This window comes from Diabrotica virgifera, chromosome 3 (assembly GCF_917563875.1).
Source record: "Diabrotica virgifera virgifera chromosome 3, PGI_DIABVI_V3a".
NCBI lineage: Eukaryota > Metazoa > Arthropoda > Insecta > Coleoptera > Chrysomelidae > Diabrotica > Diabrotica virgifera.
Genome location: NC_065445.1, coordinates 22,241,164 through 22,262,263, shown reverse-complemented (window position 1 = coordinate 22,262,263; position 21,100 = coordinate 22,241,164). Strand labels below are relative to the sequence as shown.

General features: G+C 33.1%; 1 protein-coding gene across 2 annotated transcripts in view; it reads right to left on the bottom strand.

The window, feature by feature from the left end:
- The window catches only part of LOC114325674 (fatty acid synthase), a 239,338-nt gene extending 222,933 nt beyond the window's left edge, over positions 1-16,405 (bottom strand). The window contains exons 1-2 of one of the 2 annotated variants that reach the window (XM_050646364.1): positions 16,261-16,405; positions 264-395 (exon numbers count right to left, since the gene is read on the bottom strand). In XM_050646364.1, coding sequence (XP_050502321.1) covers positions 264-390 — 127 coding nt within the window. In that variant the 5' untranslated portion in view covers positions 391-395; positions 16,261-16,405. Of the gene's footprint in view, positions 1-263; positions 424-16,260 lie in introns of those variants that run through there. The other variant, XM_050646363.1, reaches the window with a different exon arrangement.
- Between the last annotated feature and the right edge of the window lie 4,695 nt (positions 16,406-21,100).

Genomic DNA, 21,100 nt, shown 5'->3' with positions numbered 1-21,100 from the left:
AAAAAAAGAAGAAGTATAGGACGACTCTTAAAAGACGGAATAAAGAGGAAGAAGTAATAAAAGAAGTAATAAAAAGGAAATGTCGTTGGGTTACGTACACGGCAAGACAATTTGATATGGGCAAATATGGGTAGATGACATTTGAACTACTTCAGAAAATCAATAGATAGGTAAATCGCATTACCTTTGTCCAGATGTGGATGAGGATTAGTTTATCACAAATAAGAAGATGAAGTAGAAGACGTATTTATAATAATACATACCTGAAATAACAATTTCTTCCTCAGGAGGAACGCTTGTGAATAATTTGGCCTGAATAGAATTGTAGTCTACATTGTCACTGCTATCTTCATGGTCCATATTGAGATTTTCTGTATTCTCCACACCCATGATGGCTAAAATAGGCATATTATCTACAAATGTATCTGTAACAGTTTTTCATTTTATATCTAGCTACTTTTATCTAGTTATTTCTTTAATTACTTATATTAGTCTAGGCGCCAAATAGAGGTCACCGTGTCATTTTCAATTCTGATGGACAAAATCAACGGTTTCTTATGGATTTTGGGCTGCTGATTACGAATTTCGAGGGGGGATTTCGATCCGAGTGGTCAAAAAATTGTTATAAACAATTTAATTGTTTATAAATTGTTTATAAGGCTCTGGTTCATAAACTAAAAGAGATAAAAAAAAATGTTTCAAATAAAATTTATTCCCGAATAAAAAACAAGGAAACAACCGTTTACTAAACTTAAATCCGACAATTAGAACTCAAGATATTGTAAAATTAGTGCACAATGCAAATTGCAAATTGCAAAATAAGTATTTTTCGAAGCTTTACCGATCGTAACTCGGCTTCTACTCATGCAAATGAGCCTTGTAAGGTGTGCTTTTAAAGCTTAATTAAAAGGTTTCCAAACAAAGTTTGTTAAATTATTTGATGTTCATTTGTTTTAAAGTTATACCCGTTTGAAGTTATAATTTTCTTTAAAAAATTGTACATTAATTTGTTTATAAAGGTTTTAAGTAAACTTGAGCTATAAACATTTATACTTTAATTAACAATAATGATAAAACAACTCAAAAGGAACAATTTGAGCTTCGAAAATGTTCGTAAGTTTATTTTTGGCTAAGATGTCGAAATTTTAATGGCGCGCTATGAGGCGCAAGATTGGCTCACAGTCAAGTAAGTATGTATTCTTCGACGCTTTATCGATCGTAACTCGGCTTCTACGCATGAAAATGAGCCAATATATGATATCCATATAAAAATGGATCGAGTTCTTTTGCAGCATCATCATTGCATATAAAACGAGCATTTATGATGTGGCGGCATACACACAATTGACGAGACTTGATGATGCTGCAAAAGAACTAGATCCACTTTATATGGATATCATGTAGATAATTAGACTGTGAAGCCTCAAAAAGTTTTAGTTTTACTGCCTACAAGAACAGACTTGTACCACCATGTAACTGTTAAAATTTCGCTAAGAACTTATGCAGATGTAAAAAAGCTGATATTCCCTGTATATCTCTATGCAGATTTGCAGATGCATGAAAAAAATGTCTGTAAAAATAGTATTAATAAATAATATCAACTATCTTTTTAGTCATACTTCTGAAATATTACTTTTTAATGTTTTTTTCTCATTTAGTGCAAAAAATAGAAGACAGTGTAAATAGAATGAAAGATGATACGAGGTACAGTATGATGATTTAATTATAAGAATTATATGATAAAATTTTATTAGGATCTTCAAAAATGAAAAATGAAGATAACGTATGCATACATAGAAATTATAATTTGCATCGAGAAGTTAGCGCGTGAACCTTTACGCGGTGAGCCGATCTTGCGCCTCATAGCGCGCGCCATTAAAATATCGACATCTTGGTCAAAAATAAACTTATGAACATTTTCATAACCTCAAATTGTTCCTTTTGAGTTTTTCTATCATTATTGTTCATTAAAGTATAAATGTTTATAGCTCAAATTTGCTTGAAACCCTTATAAACAAATGAATGTACAATATTTTTAAGAAAATTGTAACTTCAAACGGGTATAACTTTAAAACAAATGAAGATCAAGTAATTTAACAAACTTTGTTTGGAAGCCTGTTAACTAGGCTTTAAAACGACATCTTCTAAGACTTATTTTCATGCGTAGAATCCGAGTTACGATTGATAAAGCTTCGAAAAATACTTATTTTGCAATTTGCAATTTGCATTATGCACTAATTTTAAAATATCTTGAGTTATAATTGTTAGAGTTAAGTTTAGTAAACGGTTTTTTCTTGGTTTTTTATTAAGGAACAAATTTTATTTAAAACATTTTGTTTTATCTCTTTTAGTTTATGAGCTAGAGCCTTATGAACAATTTATAAACAATTAAGTTGTTTATAACAATTTTTTGACCACTCGGATCGAAATCCCCCCTCAAAATTCGTAATCAGCAGCCAAAAATCCATAAGAAACCGTTTAGTTTGTCCATCAGAATTGAATATGACACGTGACCCCTCTGGCGCCTAGACTATATCTTATCTATTACGTTCTTTAAATTGTACGTGAAATCGTTCAAATCTGAGTTTAAATTTTTTTAAAATACTTATTAGTCTTCTCGGGATTCGAAAAAAAAAATGAATGCATTTAAAAAGTATTGGCCCGAAATTTTGCACCTATGCTCGAGTTCTATATCTCGTAATACGACAGTTCGTAACCGCACAAATGGTAACGGACAATGCGTAACTCCGTCAATTCGTAACTGCGACAGTTCATAACTTTAACTATTCGTAACGTATTATTAGTAATGCCAACATTTAGTTCTTTTTAGAAAATTTACCATTACGGAATTTATATTGCATACTCTTCTACACTGAAAGTAGTGGTATTTTTTTAAGACCACTTCTTTTTGTAATATCATCATCATCAATGGTGCTACAGCCCTATGAAAGAGCCTCGACCTTCCCAAGTCTATTACGCCAGTCAGTCCTATCCATTGCCAACCGTTGCCAGTTTGCTGCGCCTATTTTTCTTCCATCCTCATCTACACCATCTTTCCATCTAAGTTTTGGCCTACCCCTATTTCTACTTCCCACAGGTTGTGACATAAGGATTCTTCTAGGAGGGTTGTTATGCTGTGATCTTGCTAGATGTCCTGCATATCTTAGTCGTCCTATTCTTATAAGAGATACTACGTCTTTTCCACCAAATATATGTTTATATCTGTGGTATACCTCGTAGTTGTACCTCCTCCTCCAAATACCATTTTCACAGATGCCACCGAATATGCCTCTCAGGATCCTTCGTTCAAATATAAGCAGAAGGTTTTCATCTGCCTTGGAGATGGTCCATGTCTCCGATCCATATGTCAACACTGGTTGTATAAGGGTTTTGTATATGGTTATTTTTGTTTTTTGGCTTAAGTTTCTGCTTCTCATATGTCTACTGAGTCCAAAATAGCATTTGTTCGCTAGGATTATCCTTCGCTTGATTTCTTCTGTCATGACGTTTTCCTTGGTGATCAGGGAGCCTAAGTATGTGAATTTGTCCACCACTTCAAAGGTAGAGTTATCAACAGAGAATTGGTGACCGATGTTTATGGCTCTATTGTTGGGTGTTGATGCCACCATCTTAGTTTTCTCCTCGTTTACTGTCAGGCCCATATTTTTTGAGGCATTTGAGAAGGTGGTATACATTTCTTCTAGTTTGCGTGTTGTGCGGGCAACTAGGTCTACGTCATCGGCATATGCCAAAATTTGGGATGATTTATTAAAAATATTTCCTCTGTTGTCTATTCGGGCATCTCTGACCGCCTTTTCTAGAGCTATGTTGAAGAGGAGACACGCCAGCGCATCTCCCTGTCGCAGCCCAATATTCGTTTCAAACGCCTGTGATTGTTCGCCCTGTATTTCGACTTTGCAAACGACTTTACGCATTGTAGCCTTAACCAATCTTATCAGTTTGTCAGGGATGTGGAATTCATCCATGGCTTCATACAATTTATTTCTTAGGACACTATCATAGGCCGATTTAAAATCTACGAAAAGATGGTAAGTGTCGATATTGAATTCATTGCTTTTTTCCAGTATTTGTCTTAGCACAAAGATCTGGTCTGTTGTTGATCGACCAGGCCTAAAACCACTTTGATATTCTCCAAGAAGCTCCTCTGAATATGCACTTAGGCGACCATATAAGATGCTCGAAAATATTTTGTAAGCTGTATTAAGGCGGGTTATTCCCCTATAGTTTCTACATTCCAATTGATCACCCTTTTTGTGTAGCGGGCAAACGATTCCAAGACACCACTCTTCCGGGATTTGTTCCTCATTCCAGGCTCTTAGTATTATTTTATATATTTGATTAGTCAGGGTAGCACCTCCATATTTAATAAGTTCCGCGGATATACCATCACTTCCTGGAGATTTATTATTTCTTAGGTGTTTTATTACATCCCGTACTTCTTGAATTGATGGAGGCTCTAATGGTGTATTGTTGGTTGCTCTTGGGCTCGGTTGATTTGGATCTTCTACTTCGATGGTAAGTAGTTCTTTATAGTGTTCCACCCACCTTTTCAATATTTCTTCTTTTGTATTGAGTATGTGCCCCTCCTTATCCTTACATAGTCTTAGCCTTGGTTTGAATTCCTTTCTTGCATTATTCAGAGTTTTATAGAATTTTCTTGTTTGATTTTCCTGTTTTAATGCCTCAAGTTCTTCTAGTATTCTATTTTCATAAGTTCTCTTTTTTCTTCTATGAATGCACTTCTCTTCTCTTCTAAGGTCTTTATATTTTTGTTGTTTTTCTCGGGTTTTCCTGTGCTGCATCTGTTTATATGCATCGTTCTTTAATATTCGTCTTTAATATTATTTTTACACATTTCCCATTGTTCGCTGATTGTTAGATTCTCATTAATTATGCAGTTAGTTTCGATATAGTTTTGAAACCTTTCTACCGTTTGCGGATTTTTGAGGAGTTCAATATTAAGGCGCGTTGTTTTGGCACTTCTCTCCTTCTTCGCGTTTGAGATTCTAGCTCGAATTCTTCTGCCAACTAGAAAGTGATCTGAATCAATATTGGCGCCTCGATAGGTCCGGACATCCATCAAGTTTGAGAAATGTCTAGCATCTATGAGCATATGATCAATTTGGTTGTTCGTTAATCCATCGGGCGAGGTCCAAGTTCCCATATGTATTTTTTTGTGTAGAAAACATGTAAAAAACTTTTTGTAATATATTCAACATATATATTTTTGCCTATATTGTTGTAAATAATATGACAACTAAAGAACATTTTTAAAATGTTTTATTCCGAGTTATCATTTTAAAGCAGTAAAACTGCTGTTAGAGATAAATTATGTTTATTTTAAGACACAATTTTCAAAATCGATAAAATCCTTTATAAAAGGTATATTTGTTAAGATCCCTAAAAAGGGCTATATCACAGAACTAGTTTTCGATCGGATGACCGATCATCATCAGTGTTTACGTGAATCTAACATGCTAACCACCACAATAAAAAATATGTGGGTAAAAACCCTTTACAATTGATCCGTCATAGGAACACAGATGAATAATGTGAGAAATTAAATATGGATGTCTAAAATATCCAATGTATTATGTTTTAGGTATCATTGAGCTCGAATTTGACTTGTTCACATGATGACTATTCAAGTGAACAAGTCAAATTCGAGCTCAATGGTACCTAGATTATAATACATTCGATATTTTAGACATCCATATTTAATTTCACATTATTCATATATGTTCCTATGACGGATCAATTGTAAAGGGTTTTTGCCCACACATTTTTTATTTTGGTGGTTAGCATGTTAGATTCACGTAAACACTGATGATGATCGGTCATCCGATCGAAAACTAGTTCTGTGATATAGCCCGTTTTAGGGATCTTAACAAATATACCTTTTATAAAGGATTTTATCGATTTTGAAAATTGTGTCTTAAAATAAATATAATCTATCTGTAACAGTAGTTTTACTGCTTTAAAATGATAACTCGGAATAAAACATTTAAAAAAATGTTCTTTAGTTGTCATATTTACAACAATATAGGCAAAAATATATGTGTTGAATATAATACAAAAAGAAGTGGTCTTAAAAAAATACCACTACTTTCAGTGTAGAAGAGTATGCAATATAAATTCCGTAATGGTAAATTTTCTAAAAAGAACTAAATTGAAAGGGAAGACAGAGGAAAGCAGGTGATTGAAAATCTATTTATTGAGTGGTTAAAATTGATATTTGAATTGCGACATATCAATTTCCTTTAGGTACCATTTCTAATAATTTAGTTTATTTATTTGATATTTGCATTAAATTTGATGATTTTTTGAAATATTTGACAATTATTATATTGGGTAAGAGAGAGTTTTCGTATCTGCCACAAATAGGGTGTTTTAAAGTTTCCTATTTGGCGGGGATAGTATTTCTTGAAAGCAAATGTATGTGACAAGAAGCAAAAGCAAAGAAAACAAAAAACAAGAAGAACATTCAGATCAAGAAGAAAATTTAGAACAAGAAGACATTTTAGACAAAACAATCATGGAAACAGGAAAAAAGGAATTGACAGAATTAGAAAAAATATTAAAACTTATGCAAATACAATCGAAAAAAATGGATAAAAATCAGGAAGAAACAAAACGAGTAATAGAAGAAAACCAAAAAGAAACGTCAAAGGGAATGGATAAAAATCAGGAAGAAACAAAACAAGCAATAGAAGAAAACAACAGAAATATAGAGAGTATCAAAAAGGAAATGGTTAAAAAATCGAAGAGATTATAGAAAAGAGCGAGAAACAGGAGATAGAGATTAAAGAAATCAAAATCAGAATGAAGGAGATAAAGAAGTGCCAGAAAAAGGAACTAGAGGATTTGGAAATCAAATTTGAAAACGCGTTACAAGAAGACAAGCGAGAGATAGAAGAAAAAGAGAATGAAGGAAATAGAAGAAGAAAATCAAAAGATCAGAAGAATATGTAATTTTCACGATGTGTACAAATATCATGAGTAACTGAAGGAAGGACACATAGAAAATAGTTTAAGGTAGGAAGTAGGAAATAAATTAGGAAAATGAAATAGGTATACCGGATAATTGTTTTGCCTCGAGAAAATCGTTTGCAGATGCAAAGAATTTTATCGAATTCAAAAGGCGGGGATTTGTTGTAGAATGGTTTTTTGGAAAAATTCAGAAAATAAATTTATATCTGGACCACGAGATCGTAGATTTCCTTCGCCCTGTATATGACAAAAAATTGTACAGATTATAATTTAGTAATAAACAGTGCTTTTTCGGGGAAGGTGAAATCGTTAATGTGGTTTTCGTTAATGGGTTTATTGAAATGATTTACAGACAATGGTTCGAAAATATTGGAAAATGCATGTATTTCGTTTTGTTAACATCAATAGGATTTTTGTAAATAATTCGTAGAAGGTTTAACCGATAAACAAATTTTATTGAGTTTAGAATGTAAGGCCTTTTGTTTAGTTTTTTGAAATAACGATAGTAATTTGATGCCTCTTAGAATTTTAACAAAATGGAAAGTTGGATACAAATTAAGTTGGTTTCTTAGGAAAGGAAAGTATGAATGTTTTGGGTAAAGAAAGATCGATGGAAGGGATGAGAATGTGAGTCGGAATTTCAGAAAGAAAAGATAGACACTGTGTGATTATAAACGGGAGGGGCAGTCCAGTTTTTGAAAAGTGAGAAGTCAGTGTAAAGTGGTGAAATCGACCTTTACGAGCAGAATCAAGTTGAAACGAAATTTTTGACCGGTTGAGAAGTAAATTTTTTCTGTGTCCGAGGAAGATTCCTTCGTTCTATCTAGAACGAGTAGCTGATTGGTATCTATTTGCACAAGATATCGAGCAAGAAGAAACTGAGGAGAATTCGAGCGAGTCCTGTTTTTGTTTGTTTTTGAAGCAGTTTGGACGAGAGGGACTTTGTCGCAACATCCAAAGAGTACGTGAGGAAGAATCAAGGACGACACAATCTGGAAGAAGAAGGAGTGAAGAAACAAAAGGTTAGTCAAATCATTTGTTGAAATGGAGAGAGTTTGTTTATATCCACACCATATATGCTAATTTTTTTGTATTGAACAGTTCTATAACGCAGTTAGTCATTCCAACTGTAAGTAATTAATTCAAAAGGAAAAAAGTAAATTTTATTAAATTTAGTATAAACAAATGATAATTTTTCTTAAATAATTATTTTGTGTTAAAAGAAGGAGACATTCAACAGTCTAACTTTTTTTCTGGAAAAATAATCGGTAATCTGAGACTAATTTTTTTTGTTATCTAAAATATTAGTCCTTGTTGCTTTAAAATATAATAATTAAAAAATGGACATTGGTTTTACCCTCCAAAAAACTTCTTTTAATACATATTATAAAGCGGTTATTATATAAAAGCCGTTATGACTTCTAAATTAACTGTTTCTAAAAATCCAAACAGACAACAACGTGGGTGGTGGGTGAGCAATAAGAATATTTACACAAATGAAAAAGTACCTACTTTATGATCGGTAAATGTTTGGCGGAGGTTAGAATTGGTGCCCATAATGAAGTAAGTAATAAAGTGTTATTATGGACAGGTCCTATAAACCAGAAATCATTCTTTGTAGGAAATTGTACATAAAAAGTTTTTGGTTACTTGAAAAATATATTCTAATAAGCGGTACCATTTTACAAAAACGTATTTATATAAGCAGTTAAATTTATTAAGGAGTAAATGGAAACGTTTCTGGACCCCAAAATTCTATTCCTTAAACCGGGATATTCCTATAAGCGGTACTCTAATAAGCGGGCTCGACTGTATTTTCTCACACAGAAAGGTTGACTTCACATGATGATGTTAGCTTCTATATGGTAATACCTATGATAGTATGAATGTAACTTGCTACATCTGTAGCGCACCATCTGGTTGTTTGGAATGTCTCTCCAACTAGGGGAACAAGAGAGATTTTTATTGTTAAAATTTTTTTTTGATTTTTCTTACATATTGAAATTACTATTGTTCCTTTTTTTCGTGGAACATCCCAAAAAACCACGTGGTTCACCACAGATGTAGTAAGTTACATCTATACTACCATAGCTGCTAGGTAGGCCAGAAAATAAACGAACAAACAATTAAATACATGGTCGTATCAAGAAAGGAACGACAGCGAATAGGACAAAACATTAGCATAAACGATCATAATTTTGAGGTGGTCAAAGAATTCAAATACCTAGGAACAACAATTACCAGTGACAACAAAGGAGAACGGAAGGTTGAGGTACGAACACTGGCGGGGAATAGATCTTTCTTTGCCGTTCAACATCTAATGAGGTCAAAACTTCTCTCTTCTTAAAGTTCCATCTCCTATCGGAGGTTGGATATCATAATGGCTATGGTTACTTTGTTGGCTGCTGCTCTGAACAGTTGTAATGAACTACAGTTAAACCATTCTCTAAGGTTACAGTTAAAACTTCTCTCAAGAAGTGCCAAAATCTAAATGTACAAAACCATGTGACATACGGAAGTGAAACATGGACGTTGAGAGAGAAAGAAGTCAATAAACTTTTAGTCTTCTCTTCAATCCTGACCCACGGAGGGAGTGTAGTGGTCGACGTGATGTCGTGTATTGTCCGTCTTCAAAGATCTCTGTCTCTGGTCATTTCTTTTATTTAACTCATGGGTAGGTCTTTTGCATATTCCTGTAATTTTTGTTGGGGATCTTCCTCGTGATCTTCGGCCTTCAATCTTTCCTTGTATAATGAGTCTTTCGAGTGGCGTAGCTGAAAATTGGTGCCCCCCCCGCGACAATTTTTGTGTGCCCCCGTATTATAAACATTTACTAAAATATGTGTAAATGACAATATTTGGCCTTTTTTAATAAGTCTTCATCGGTTCGTGTTAATAGATTTTTTGGGAATAGACAAGAAAACCTATTATAACTTCATGTCTCTTAATCCGACAAACCTAAACCTATTAATAAGTTGTTGCAATATTATATCTAAATTTACATTGAAAACATTAAGTTCAAAACTTTTTTGCTACCAGTTATTTTTTCGTCGCAGCTGAGCTCATCGTAAATTTTTTTATACGTTTTTTCCGTTTATTTTTAAATTTCGGTTTAATCTCAACTATTCTGCAATTCCTGCTGCTTCTGCTAAAATGTAGTTGAATAAAGTTAGTTGAATGTAATGTTAGTTGAATAAAGTAAAGTATTTTAGAAACTCACAGAAAATACCGCCAAATATGTTTGATATATTTATTAGAGAAAAATGGTTAAATTTTTAGTACATATTTACCGATGGGTCAAAAGACGCAAATGGAACGGGCTGTGCAGTATTCCACGAAAATAAAAATTACCATAATCAATATAGCCTACCTATTGAATGCTCAATATACACAGCAGAAATGATAGCAGTAATGTTTGCTGTTCAGTATGTACTACTGAATCCAACTAGCAATTATGTTATATTTACTGATAGTAAAAGCGTGGTGGACAGATTGAGTAACATTCAAACAGTCAAACACATAAACCACATTGAATTGAATATTCTTAAAACTCTGTTTGAAATTATACAATTAGGAGTAAATGTAACAATTGCTTGGATTAAGGGACATTCGGGAATAAAAGGCAATGAAATAGTTGACAATTTTGCTAAATCAGCTTATGTGATCGGAGAAAAAATAAACAAAAATTTAATTCCAGCTTCAGATATTGATACTTTTAGCAAACAAAAACTTAAAAATAATTGGCAATTGCATTACAGAGACAGAATATAACAGACATTTTATAAAGACCATTAATCGGTTGAGAGCCAATCATGCTCTTACGCCATCTTACATGCATAGAAGGCTTGGCAGATACTCCCAATTGTACTTGTGGCAAAATCGGAGATCTAACACATGTCATATTAGAATGTCATTTAAACATAAATAACATAAACGACCTTTATAAGGAATTAAAAGATTTAAAACGTTTTTTCCCAATAAACCTAAATATTTTAATATTTACAAATGATATGGAAATTCTTCATCTCATTTATAAATATGTTAAATTATGTAAATACAAGTTGTAAACGTAATATGTAATAAATAGGCATAATTTTTTAATGTGGTTTGAAAAAATAAAAAAAATAATATTAAGAAAAAACACAAAATAAAATAATAACAAAAAAAAATAAACAAAAAAAAAGGAAAAAAAAGGAACAAAAATAAAAAAGAATAGAAAAAAAAAGAAGTAAAAAAAGTGTTTCGCACAAAATAAAATATATATTAAAAAACACAGTAAAATAATTAAAAAAAAAAAAAACAAAATAAAAAATGAAAATGTATCTATAAAAATAAAATTGTAGAATGTACTTATGTTATAAGAAATTTATGACTATGAATCTGCAATCAATCAGAAACAAGTCTGGCTAATTGGCTCTACCAAAGCCATTTTTCAATCAAAAAAAAAGTATTTTAGATTGAATAGTAATGTTAACGGCAAATTCAAAATTATTCATATGCTCTAATAAAGCATTAGCTTCTAATTTTTCATAGTTTTTTGATAGCAATGAAATTTTCGTTAAAGATTTCATTACTTGTCGGAAAGCTCGACGCAAAACCATAACAGCATCATGCCTGGATGACCACCGGGTTTCACATAACATTTTTAAGATTGGCAAACGCGATGAATCCAAAGTGATAATAGTACATAATATGTAGTACATTCCATCTTTTAATACTTGCCCTAAAAAAGCATATAATCTCTTAATTATGCCGTAAAAAAACCAACTCCTGTACACCAGCAACGGCCTCATTCAACAATAGGTTCAAAGATAGGAATAAGAAACTGTTTTTTCAATGTCAGTTATGCGCCTTTGTACGCCTGAAGATACACCACTCATAACTAGAGAGCGGATTTATATGCGATCAATTTTGATGAAATATGCGCATATATATGCAGTAAAAAAATACGAAATATGCGCAAGATATGCACAAAAATTCAAAAAATGCGCATTTCGCGAAACCACAAATTTTCTGTTCTATTCTATTCTAGCGGGTTCTTTTATAGGGGGGCGGCAATCTTATTTATTATCTTTCAAATAAAATCATTATTTTAAATATATGCAATTTATTCACATTTTTTACAAAAACTGATACCAATTTAAAATAAAACAACAATATCACTATATATCTTCCATTATAATTCACTACAATGTGTTTTTCCAAATTTTTTATGAGGAAACATTTTCTTTGATATTTTTATAACTTGAAAAACTCCTTTCAACATCAATAGAAGTAATTGGGGCGTATTTAAAATTCTGCACCAAAATCAGTTTCAAAATTTTCCTTAAAGATGTCGCATAAATATGTTCTCCAAAGTTTTAAAGCCGTTTAAAGACGGGATCTGATCTAAAGCATGAATATTTCAATTCCCGTTAGAAAATCGTAAAACTATGGTCATGGTTAAATGTGTAGATTCTCTTAACAATAGGGGATTTAAAAGAATCACCAGAATTGTAGGTACCTGCTAAATATAATAAAAGTAAATAAAATTCGGATTTCCCGGTAAATCATCCTTTTAACTGCGTACTATAAATAAGTACTCAGGTATTTTCTAAGAAAAAATGAAAAGGCAGTGAATGAACCGTCTCTCTTCAGGTAATAGTTCTCGAATTAATAGAACAGCCTGTGGGAAATATTTTGTGTCGAATTAAAATTTTTTTTTGGACTTAAATGGTTTTAATAGGCACAACATATGCATGTTTTTTTTAAAATATGCAAAATTTAGTAAAGTTCTTAAATATGCGAAATATGCATGCAATATGCATTTAGCATAAAATCCGCTCCCTACTCATAACGCTTGCCCCATCATACCCCTTTCCTCTGCAGTTGTGCACGGAAAGGTGCTTTGATTGTATAAATTATAAAAATTTCATTTGAAGGACCTTCTGCACTTTGGTCTAATATGTAAATAAATCCCAAGAAACTTTCAACAAATTCTGCTTTGGAAGGTAAATTATTTTCATCGCAAGTTATTTTTACATACCGGAAAATAAAACTAAGCTGATCGTGTTTTCAAATATCTTGAGTGGTATCAAGAATTATTAAATAAAAACAAAATTTTTTAATTAAATTAATATATTTGTTTTCAGTTTTTTGAGCCCACAAATTTATAACTACCTTTTGTATTTGGTGGCTCAAGTAATTTTTTTAAGTTATTGTTTTTATCGATTAATTTAGCTAAAACAGGATCATATTTAGCTAGTAAAAGATCCACCGACAAAAAATTACCTTTTTGGGATACACTTTCATCTAAACTAGCAACATGCTCACGAAACGCTAAATTGCACCTTGTACCCGGAAAGAGTTGTCAATTATCCGCTTCATAACTTTCTTCCAAATTCCCTATTTCGATGTTTATTAGGAAAATATGTTTTGGTCCCCAATTTAAAGAAAGTAGAAGTTTAAGCTTGAAGGTTTTAAGGGGCCCTTCCTAAGGTCGGGGCCCCCCGCCTTGCGGGCCCTGCGGGCCTGTCAGCTACGCCACTGAGTCTTTCCATGTTTTCTGTGTTTGCTATCATAACATGTCCAAAGTATTTTAATTGTTGGGGATGGACTTAACTGGAGAGTCGTTGGCTAACTTTTAGCTCTCTTAAAATTGAATTATTTGTCCTCTGGTCGGTCCAAGGAATTCAACAGAAGTCTCCAACAGAACATTTTAGTGGCGTCTATCTTTCTTCTTTCCGAATTTCTTAATAATGGAATTTCTCAATGATGGAAAACGTTCTGTGTGTTTTTAATATAAGTATATTAGTCCTGTCGCCAGGGGGGGTACAACGGCCTCCTGTATTCAGATGGACTTACCCAAGTTTTTTTTATGTATTTTGACCTGTAGAACACGAATTTTTTGGGTAACAGTTGATCCGGATGTCGATAAGATTGTTATAAACCAAGAAGTTGAGGAATCACATAACAGCGATTTCTCGCAAAACAAAACATTTTTTTGTATTTTTTGGGCCATTCTAACCAAAAAATGTTCCTACAAATTTTTTCGTAAGATGCATAGTTTTCGAGAGAAACGCGGTTGAACTTTCAAAAAATCGAAAAATTGGAATTTTTGAACCCGAAAAACTTTTGATTAAAAAATAAAATAGCAATTCTGCTTACCGCATTTGAAAGTTCAAGTCAAATTATATCGGTTTTAATTATTTGTATTGCTAAAAATGTATTATTTTATTGTTAAAACAAAGCTATAAACACCTAGTGCTTGAGTGATGTTTCAATGATTTCTCATTTAAAATCGAACGAGTACGTAGAGGAGGTAAAAGTGCAAGCGGGGCTATTTCTAAGTAGCATGCATTAAAACGCATGTATTAGGCACGGGAAACACTATGTGTTTATAGCTTTTTTTAACAATCAAAAAATAAATTTTTAGCAATGCAAATATTCAAAACAGATATAATTTGACTTAAACTTTTAAAGGCGGTAAGCAGAATTGCTATTTTATTTTTTATTCAAACGATATTCGGGTTCAAAAATTGCAATTTTTCGATTTTTTGAAAGTTCAACCGCGTTTATCTCGAAAACTATGCATCCTACGAAAAAACTTGTAGGAACATTTTTTGGTTAGAATGACCCAAAAAATACAAAAAAATGTTTTGTTTTGCGAGAAATCGCTGTTATGTAATTCCTCAACTTCTTTGTTTATAACAATCTTATCGACATCCGGACCAACTGTTACCCAAAAAATTCGTGTTCTACGGGTCAAAATACATAAAAAAAACTTGGGTAAGTCCATCTGAATTAAGAAGGCCGTTGTACCCCCCCTGGCGACAGGACTATATAGGGTGAGGCAGATAACTGGCCTATTAGAAATATCTCGAGAACTAAAGGCAACAGAATCATGAAAATTGGAATGAAAGGGTTTTGAAGGATGATCTATTAAATGAAAATATTTTCATCCCTTTGCAACTTCCGGTTACACCGGAAGTTGCTTATAACTTCGTTTTTTTAAATGGGACACCCTGTATATTTTTACATTTTTGGATTCTGTTCGATCTCTTCTTTCTTAAAATATAACGTTTTGTAATATTATACAGGGTATTCACACCCTGTAGAATTGTAGTAGTTTGACATCTAAAACTCTACTTACGTTCAAATGATTTTTAATATACTCTACTATTGTTAAGAATCATTAGTATAGCTAAATTTTTAATTTTAGTATACAGGGTTGGTCGAAACTCAGAATGAGTATTTTCTGAGTTTTCTTAAATGGAACACCCTATATTTTTGTATTGTAGTGAAATGATATTTTATAGTACTTTTTTATTTCTTAAGCATTCCCTATACCTAACTGCTTTAATTTGTGAGTTATTGGTGATTCAAGCTAAACATTAATTGCAACAAAAAATACGTAAAATTTTATTAGGCTGGCCGTGAAAATACTCAATCCCAAATAATTTTTCAGAAATAAATACATATTAATCCAGACTGCTCCTTAAAATTACCAATAATGGTTTAGCTATCGAAATACTTACTTAGTTAAGATTGTTGATGCGATTAACAATTAAGCACAAATTAAAGCAGTTAGGTATAGGGAATGCTTAATAAATAAAAAGTACCATAAAATATCATTTCATTACAACACTAGAATACAGGGTGTTCCATTTAAGAAAACTCAGAAAATACTGATTCCGAATTTCGACCAACCCTGTGTCCTAAAATTAAAAATTTAGCTATACTAATGATTCTTAACAATAGTAGAGTATATTAAAAATCATTTGAACGTAAGTAGAGTTTTAAATGTCAAACTACTACAATTTACAGGGTGTTAATTTTGCTACGAAATTAATAAAAAAACGTAATTATCTTTTAAAATACCCTGTATAATATTACAAAACCTCATATCTTAAGAAAGAAAACATCGAAGAGAATCCAAAAATGCAAAAATATACAGGGTGTCCCATTTAAAAAAACGAAGTTATAAGCAACTTCCGGTATAACCGGAAGTTGCAAAGAGATGAAAATATTTTCATTTAATAGATTATCCTTCAAAACCCCTTTATTCCAATTTTCATGATTCTGTTGCCTTTAGTTCTCGAGATATTTCTAATAGGCCCTTTATTTGCCTCACCCTGTATACCTTGTGTAAAAGATTTTTAATAAATTACCATAGAAATTAATAATACGAGTAATTTTCGATTAAAGCAATACTTCAAATAAAAAATAAAATAAAAAATATTACATAATTTAAAAACACTTGGTACTTGCCTACTAAACGATTGTGGAGCTGTTAAGAAGTTTGTGATGACGTTATTAAGTTGACGTACCACCTTATAAGCACCCTATCACACAACTAAAACTAAAAATTAAACTTTTGCAAGATTTATAGATTCTGGTATAATTATATACACGCAGATATTAACCTCTAACAGCTTTTGATTAACATATTGCATTGTTTTAATTAGTTTGCATACATTTTAATTAGTTTCCGTACAAATGCTCAATGTTGTCATTTTCAATTTCTATTAATAATAGACATATCCTCCATAAACATTCGTTTTCCGAAAACATTCTCAAAAGAAGCAACGCAGGCGGTTAACCTTCTTAACACCAAATCAATTTAGGCCAGACAACGAAGCATTAAACCTAAGAATTTTGTGCAGTAAGATGAATCGTCATGCAACTTTTTGCATTTGATTCCAGAGAATGTCAGGCAATTTTGTGAACTAAATTGATCTCCGGCAAAAAATTTTGTGCATGAGAAAATACATTTACAAAGTGCATCTCGAAAAGATGGAAAATGAAAAACTTAGAACTTAGGAAATATTGACGGAAATGAGTTCAATTTTTATACTTGACGGTTTTGGAGGACAGTGAACACGAATTTCATGATGGCGATAGTATTTGAGGTACCTGGTGCCCAGGGTGGAACTCGTCACCTGGGACGATCGAATAATTTGCGAAATGAAGATTGGATCGATAAACTGAAAAATACGTGTTTTTCAAAAATCTATCGAATGACACTAAATACGACCCGCCCACTCCACCTCTTGGAGGTGGGGTGGGGGTAACCTTAAATGGAAACCCCCATTTGTTATTGCAGCTTTGGATTCTTCTTCTTGTTAGGGTGCCTATGTCTGTTCTTTCGACGCTTCTTTCGAAGAAAAAATCGACTTTTTTAGAGGGTTTTTTGAGAATACCTCGAAAAATATGCATTTAATAAAAAAAAACTGTAGATACCAAAATTGTATCTTTTAGTAACACAAATCAAATTCTTTTTCTGTATTATTTTTAAAAGAACAATACAAACCGAGATAGGGCATGTTAAATTTAGATTTTTTCGTCAAATGCATAATTTGAAATATTCAAAGCCAAATAACGGAAAAACTTTGCATTTTTCGAGAAAATCTTAAATAATATTTTTTCAAGTATGCAGTTAGACCTTTCAAAAACTAATGATGTAAAGCTTCTAGCATGAAAATTAAGCGACGTATGATCAGAAAAAGGTCTGTACCTGCTTTTCTCTATGAAAAAATCAGTGAAAACAACCCTCTAACTACCCTCCTAATTAAAAATTGGTCTTTACCTTTCTGTAATTCCTTTTATATTTGTATTATCAATGCACTCATGAAGATTGACCTATTTAAAAGGCCTAATTTTAGAAAAATTGGACTTTAAAAAAATTGATTTTTTGCAATTTCCTGTTTTTTACCTTTTACTTCAAAATATCTCCGAAAATACTGAAGATACGAAAAAAATCATGGACTACTAATTTGTATCTTTTTTAATAAATAAAATTTTCCTGTGCATATATTTTCATTAGAGTAAACAGTTAGCGAGATATAGCTGTTTAAAGCCTCTATTTACGAGCAAACACCCCCTTATTCGAGCCTTTTAAACCCACCATAATTTAAAACTAAGGGATATTACGGAATTTAGTTTACACAGTCTTATAAGTCGAACCCGCTTATTAGAATACCTGTTATAGGAATATCCTGGTTTAAGGAATATAAATTTGAGGTCCCGAAACGTTTCTATTAGCCACTAATGATCGGTTATTAGAGTAACCCGGTTATAGAAATATTTTTCCTTGGCATAAAGGCTATTCCAATAAGCGGGTTCGACTGTACTTTAAAAATTTTACAAAATCATTTTTGAAAAAACTTTTTATCGCCAAAAATGAAGGAGCTATATTTATAAAACGAATTTTTCTTTTCGAAAAATTCGAATAGTCCGCTTATGGACCATTTTCAAGTATAATACCACAGAACCGGTTCGTATACTGGAAGATGACTAAAAAACTATTAATTTGTATTTGTAGGTACATATTTGTAAATTCGTATTTTTGTGTAAATAAATGTTTTTGTAATTCTTTAATTCTACTTTTTTTTCTGTATAGACATATTAAATTATCTACAAGGGTGGTTTTTAAGGGTTAAAATATTATGATATTATATCCTAAAGTATAAAACGATCTATATTTAACCAATCAACACCAAATTTTACCCATATTAAAGTTTAAAATGATTTTATATAATTTTTGAAAATAAGGGGTAGGTTATACCCCTAAAAATAATCAACGCCCTTAAGCATGATATAGAATATGAAGTACAGGGTGAGATGATCCGAATCCCAAATTTTTATGTAAATAGATGCAAGCCGAAATTATTTTTTTAGGATAAGAAATTTTTATATATATATATATATATATATATATATATATATATATATATATATATATCCAACAAGGGTGGTTTTAAGGGTTGAAATATTATGATAGTATATATTAAAGCATAAAACAATCATTATGTACCTAATAAGAACCACATATTGACAATATTAAAGTTTAAAATGTTATTTTATATTTTTTTACAATTAGGGGTAGTTTTCACCCTTAAAAAACCAAAAGCGTACAACGGCTCAATATAGAAAATGAACTAGAGGGTGTAGTGAGCCTAATCCCAAATTTTTGTACATTTATTTATTTATTTAGCGTATGGCAATTTGATACACAACATTATCACACATATGTTATAGTCTAACATCTAATGTATTAATATATTCAATCGACGCTGGTGTTGCAGAGGCGAAGTCCAAAGGATCTCCATCATACTTTCTCCGAGGGCATTCGGCAATCATATGCTGGATGGTCTGTTTCTCGGCGCCGCAGTCGCACTCAGCAGAGGTTCTCATTTTCCATTTATAAAGGGAATCTGCGCAGACTCCATGACCCGTTCTTATCCTGTTAAGAGTTGACCATGATTTTCGGGGGAGGTCAAAACCTGGTGGAGTTTCTGTGATGCATGGTGTGTTTCTCATTATTAGGTTCGGTCTGTCGCTCTGCATGTTCTTCCACTGGGAGTTCATTTGGAAATTGTTGGAACTCAAGTTTATTGCATCTCTAGTCGGAGGTTTTCTGGAGCGCAATCGATGTGAGTTAGCGTCGGCGACATATGTGTGTATAGGTAACTGCGGGTTGTTAAGCAGCTTTTGGAATTCTCTAAGCAGAGCATGCTGACGACGAAGGTTAGGTGGAGGTATGTGGCTCAGTAGTGGAAGCCACTCCACAGGTGTAGACTTGATCGTTCCAGATATGAGACGCATGGCGACATTGAGCTGAGTATCTATAATTTTTGTGTGAACGCTGTTCAGCCAAACAGGGGAGCAGTATTCAGCTGCGGAGTATACGAGTCCAAGGGCTGAACACCGAAGTGTACTTGCTGTTGAGCCCCATGTAGTCCCGCAAAGCTTCTGTATGATGTTGTTACGGGTTCTCAGCTTTGCTGCGGTGTTCTCAAGATGTTTCTTAAAGGAGAGTGTTCTGTCCAAGGTGACGCCGAGGTACTTGGGATTATAGTTGTGCGTGAGCAGTTGGTTATCAATGTACACTTTAAGTTTTGTGTGGGCGATATTGTTGTTTAGGTGAAAACAGCTAACCTCGGTTTTTTTGGGGTTAGGTTTAAGTCTCCATTGTTTAAAGTACTTAACCAGGCATTCCAGATCTTCCGTTAGGATTGCCTCGGAGTTTTGTATTAAGCAGTTTTGAGTTGCAAGTGCCCAGTCGTCTGCATATCCAAATTTTTTAGATCTGGTAGGGGGCATATCAGCTATATACATACTAAATAGCAGCGGTGCAAGTACGGAGCCCTGGGTGAGGCCGTTGTTAAGCGTTCTCTGTTTGCTCACTGTAGTTCCCATGGTTACACGAAAGTTTCTACTGCTCAGCATAGTATTTATGAGTCGGGCGGTTGCTTTGCAGGGGATTATTTTCAGGAGCTTACAGATGAGGCCATCTTTCCAAACCGTGTCATATGCAGCCGATAAATCGATGAATGCCACAGACGTCTTCAGTTTTCTTTGGTAACCTGCCTCTATGTAGGTAGTTATAGAGAGCACTTGGTCAGTGGTGCTTCGTTGAGGCCTGAATCCTGCTTGTTCAATTGGTATTTTTTGAAGTAGCTTTGGGCCGATTCTGTTCAGGACCAGTCTTTCGAGGAGCTTGTAAGCTGAACTGAGTAAAGCGATGGGGCGGTAACTCGCTGGGTTGTCTGTTGGTTTTCCAGGTTTTAGAATGGCTATGATTTTTGTTTGTTTAAAGATGTTTGGTAGGTTACCTGTTTTGAGTATATCTGTATAGAATTTAGACAACCAGGTTTTTGCAAATTTCCCACAATGGATCAGGAATTCGGGAGGTATACCATCTGTACCAGGAGCTTTGTTAGGTTTAATGTCTTTGATGGCGTTTGAGACTTCTTCTGGAGTGAACGGTGCGTAGTACTCTGTATCTGATGGACAGGCAGCTTTTAGATGTTTAAGCTCCCTTTTTATAGTAGTGGTAAACTTTTTATCACATGCTCCTCTGGAGGTGGCAACTATATGTGATGCAATTTTATTAGGGTTGAAGTCGTGGATTTGTCGTGTTGCCAGTTTGTCACTTCCGAGTTTTCTTAGGAGCGACCACGCTTTACGGCTAGACTTTTTGAAATCTAACGATTCGACTTCATTTGTCCATTTCTTCCTTCTTGCTACATCAAGGCTCAGGAGAAGTTCGTCCGCAATGTCACTTTCACCGGTTTCAAGATATTCTTCGTAGAGGTTTTGGCTTTCC